General features: G+C 34.6%; 1 protein-coding gene across 1 annotated transcript in view; it reads right to left on the bottom strand.

The window, feature by feature from the left end:
- Window positions 1-1,332: 1,332 nt before the first annotated feature.
- Window positions 1,333-3,720, bottom strand: part of RBM27 (RNA binding motif protein 27) — an 84,148-nt gene continuing 81,760 nt past the window's right edge. Inside the window, exon 17 of the mRNA XM_017872123.1 lies at window positions 1,333-1,473. Coding sequence (XP_017727612.1) covers window positions 1,333-1,473 — 141 coding nt within the window. The remainder of the gene's footprint in view (window positions 1,474-3,720) is intronic.

Below are 3,720 nucleotides of genomic sequence, written 5' to 3'. Positions count from 1 at the left end.
AAAAAAAAAAAAAAAAAAAAAAACCCAAAATATTTTTGTAAATTAATATAAATTCTTCTCCCCTGCTGATTTTGCTACTTTTAATAGGAGATTTCTACTCTAACATCATCAGGAAAATAATGTGGACATTTTGTACAGAAAATTAAAAAAAGACTATGAGATACATTTCTGATAAATTAAAATTAATTTTATTCTATTAAAAATTAGGAAAATAGGCCACCGCGGGCGTCTGACAAAACACATCAAGTTCATGCGGGACATGATTCGGGATGGGTGCGGCTTTGCCCCATACAAGCGGCGTGCCATGGAGTTACTGAAGGTCTCCAAGGACAAACGGGCCCTCAAATTTATCAAGAAAAGGGTGGGGACGCACATCCGCACCAAGAGGAAGCGGGAGGAGCTGAGCAACGTATTGGCTGCCATGAGGAAAGCTGCTGCCAAGAAAGACTGAGCCCCCTCCCCTGCCCTCTCCCTGAAATAAAGAACAGCTTGACAGAAAAAAAAAAAAAAAAAAATAGGAAAATAAATGACCAAACACCTAAATCTTTGTTTTTATATCCATCCAATCGTTTGTGAGAGGTGAATATACTAGCTTCCCCACGACACTGATATTCCAAATCTTACATAAAAATCTAAAAGACAAAGTAGATGTATCTGCAAACACTACCCAAATATCATGACTTTTTTTTTCCTTTTAATTTGGGGAAATGTCTGCTTTTGCTGTGTAAAATTACCCATATAGTGAGAAGACACTTGATCAAACTATAAATGCTAGGCATCTTTTAAAACCAAGATTGTCATATAAATCAGGAAAACCTCGCAATGTAGCCTAAGTGTTCACTAAATAAACTAATGATAAATAACAGAAGTAAAAAAGCAAAATAAATTCTCATATATTTTAAGAAGTTGATTATTCAGTACTTTTGTTATTGAGGTCTTCAGTTTTCCAATTCTTTCCTCTATGTTCAATTTCTGCACACTCTCATTTTAACTAATTGTACACAGAAGGAAAATAAGAAACTCAAATCTATTACTATGGAACTTGAATTAAAAAAAGGGAAACCAATCAATTAAAGTTTAATTTGTTTATGTAATCTCTGACTTTATTCATCAGAATAAAAATTTCTAAGGCCCAAATAAATCCAATATAAATGTAAATAAAAAAGAACAGTCTTTCCTATACCAGAAGAAAATAATGCCCAAGACAGCTTTTATATCTCTAGACCTGCTTTAATTCTCTAATAAACATCTAAACTGGTCTTAACCCAATATTTATTTTAAATTTATACTATTTAATATCATAAAAAATACACAATTGAAAAGTGATCTAATTCAACTCTTATTTCCAACCATTAAATTTACCTCCTCCTTGACTTCTTCTTCTTCAGTCTCAGTGGATATAGATGGTACCTTGGGCTTGTGCCATGATATCTGTAGCCGACGGTCTTTAAATTTTGGCCCTTGGTTTGCAGCCTAAAATATATATTAGAAGAACATACAGGTTTGCACTCCAGTTACTAATGATTTTTGCAAATTCTGTGTTATTTACAAAGTATAATATAGGGCAAGGGAGAAATCTGTTAAGGTGGCTCTACAATCTCCAATGACAGCTAAAAAACAAAATAAAGTCCCTTTTAATTAGAGCAACTATATATTCTGGTTTGCCTAGGATAACCCATGGTTTATATCTGTGTTAGGTAAATGTTAGCATCTGTCTTGGTTGAAGTAATACTTTTTTTTCTAAGTACAGTTGCTTTACTTACAGAAGTCATGATGAGGACAAGAAATATTCTTAATATATGTATTGACCTTTGGCTTCTATATCTACATACATAGACTCAAACCTTAGAAATAACTAATTTTTTAAAAAGTGAATCATCTGCTTATTCATCTCACTGCATCTCTTACAGCCCCACCTATGTTTGATAAAGTTCTTCCTATTGCCAATTCTGAAATGCTATACATTAATAAGCACCTCCCAGCTCATCTATGCATTCAGTAAACATTAAATACACCTAATAATATCCTAACTCATAAAACTGCTCCATTTCAAATGTGTTACTTGGTACTAATTTTTAAACTTTTTTTTCTCCCCAGCAAATTCCAATAAGGGAAAGCAAATTTTAAAGACAAAGCAACAGAGACAAGGGAACAGGGATCCAAAGTTTAAAAAAAGTAAAAGCTTAGCCATCCCTAAAGCTTTCCTATCAAAGGTCCTCATTTATAGAACTGAGGGTTCTGAAAAACTTAATAGAAGAGTCTCTTTTTTATTTGGGCTTTCATTCTAGTCTATCTAGCAAAAATCATTGTTAAACCTCTTGAAGCACTTGCCAAATGTTTCCATAAAACACTTGGAGCATAGCATGGTGTGAATGTACATTAGGGCAGACTCATAAATCCATTACTGCCTGCACAGACTTCATCCTATGTTCTAAGAGAAAAATTCCCACCATTCCTTGCAGGGTCTAAATGCTTATTACCTAACACAAAACATTATGACTCAATGGGACATACCAAACTGATGTATCAAAATAGCCCTACCAAATATATATATGTACCTTTTCTTTTCTTTTTGAGACAGAGTCTTGCTCTGATTCCCAGGCTGGAATGCAGTGGGAAGATCACACTCACTGCAGCCTTGACTCCCCGAGTCCACGTGATCCTCCCACTTCAGCCTCCCAAGTAGCTGAGACCACAGGCATGCATCACCTCACCTGGCTAATTTTTTAGTTTTATAGACGGGGTCTCCCTATGTTGCCCGGGCTGGTCTCAAACTCTTGGGCTCGAGCAATTCTCCCATCTCAGCCTCCCAAAGTGCTAGGATTACAGGCATGAGCCACAGCACCTGGTCTATATTTGCGATCTTTTAAAAATCAGGTAATGTATGTAATAGAGATCCTTTACCCTTACTCTATCCTTTAACACACAGCCCCATTATAGAGAGGCTTTCCCTGCTTGTTTTGTTCATTTCTATATTATTTGAATTTCTAAATAAAAATATATTACTTTTATAATCAGAAAAGTAAAGATTTTAAATCTGTAATAACCGCGTTGCTCTCCAAAGAGGATAAGAGCTCTGTCCTCCAAAAGGAGTAAGGCATTAAATGTATTGCATACACATTATTAAAGGAAGAACTAGAAATGTATACGCAGTCTGAAATTAAGAATAATTTCTACTATCTAACTTATAACAAATCAAATCAGCAATTAGAATAAAGATATGATGCTACCAAGTTAAGAATTCTCATACACAAATGGTGAGAATCTCAAACTGATTCCAAACTGGTAAGAATCTAAAACTGATGGAGTTCACTCAGCAATTCCACATATAGTCATCACTTGGTATTTCTGGGGGACTGGTTCCAGGACTCTCTGTGAATACCAAAATCCATGAATGCTCAAGTAATTTACATAAAATAGTGTAGTATTAGCATATAACCTACACACATTCTCCCATATACTTTGAATCCTCTCTAGATTACTTACAATACCTAATACAATGTAAATGCTACGTAAATAGTTGTTATACTATATTGTTTAGGGAATAATGACAAAAAAATGTACATGCTCAGTACAGATGCAACCATTCATTTTTTTCCTAATATTTTTGATCCAAAATTGGTTGAATCCATGGAGGTGAAACCCACACATATGAAGGGCCAACTGTATATCCAAGAGAAATGTGTGTACATGTGTAGTTAAAAACATGTATAAGAGGCC

This window comes from Rhinopithecus bieti, unplaced genomic scaffold (assembly GCF_001698545.2).
Source record: "Rhinopithecus bieti isolate Rb0 unplaced genomic scaffold, ASM169854v2 scaffold_757, whole genome shotgun sequence".
Lineage (NCBI taxonomy): Eukaryota > Metazoa > Chordata > Mammalia > Primates > Cercopithecidae > Rhinopithecus > Rhinopithecus bieti.
This window is presented reverse-complemented; position numbering and strand designations above follow the sequence as displayed.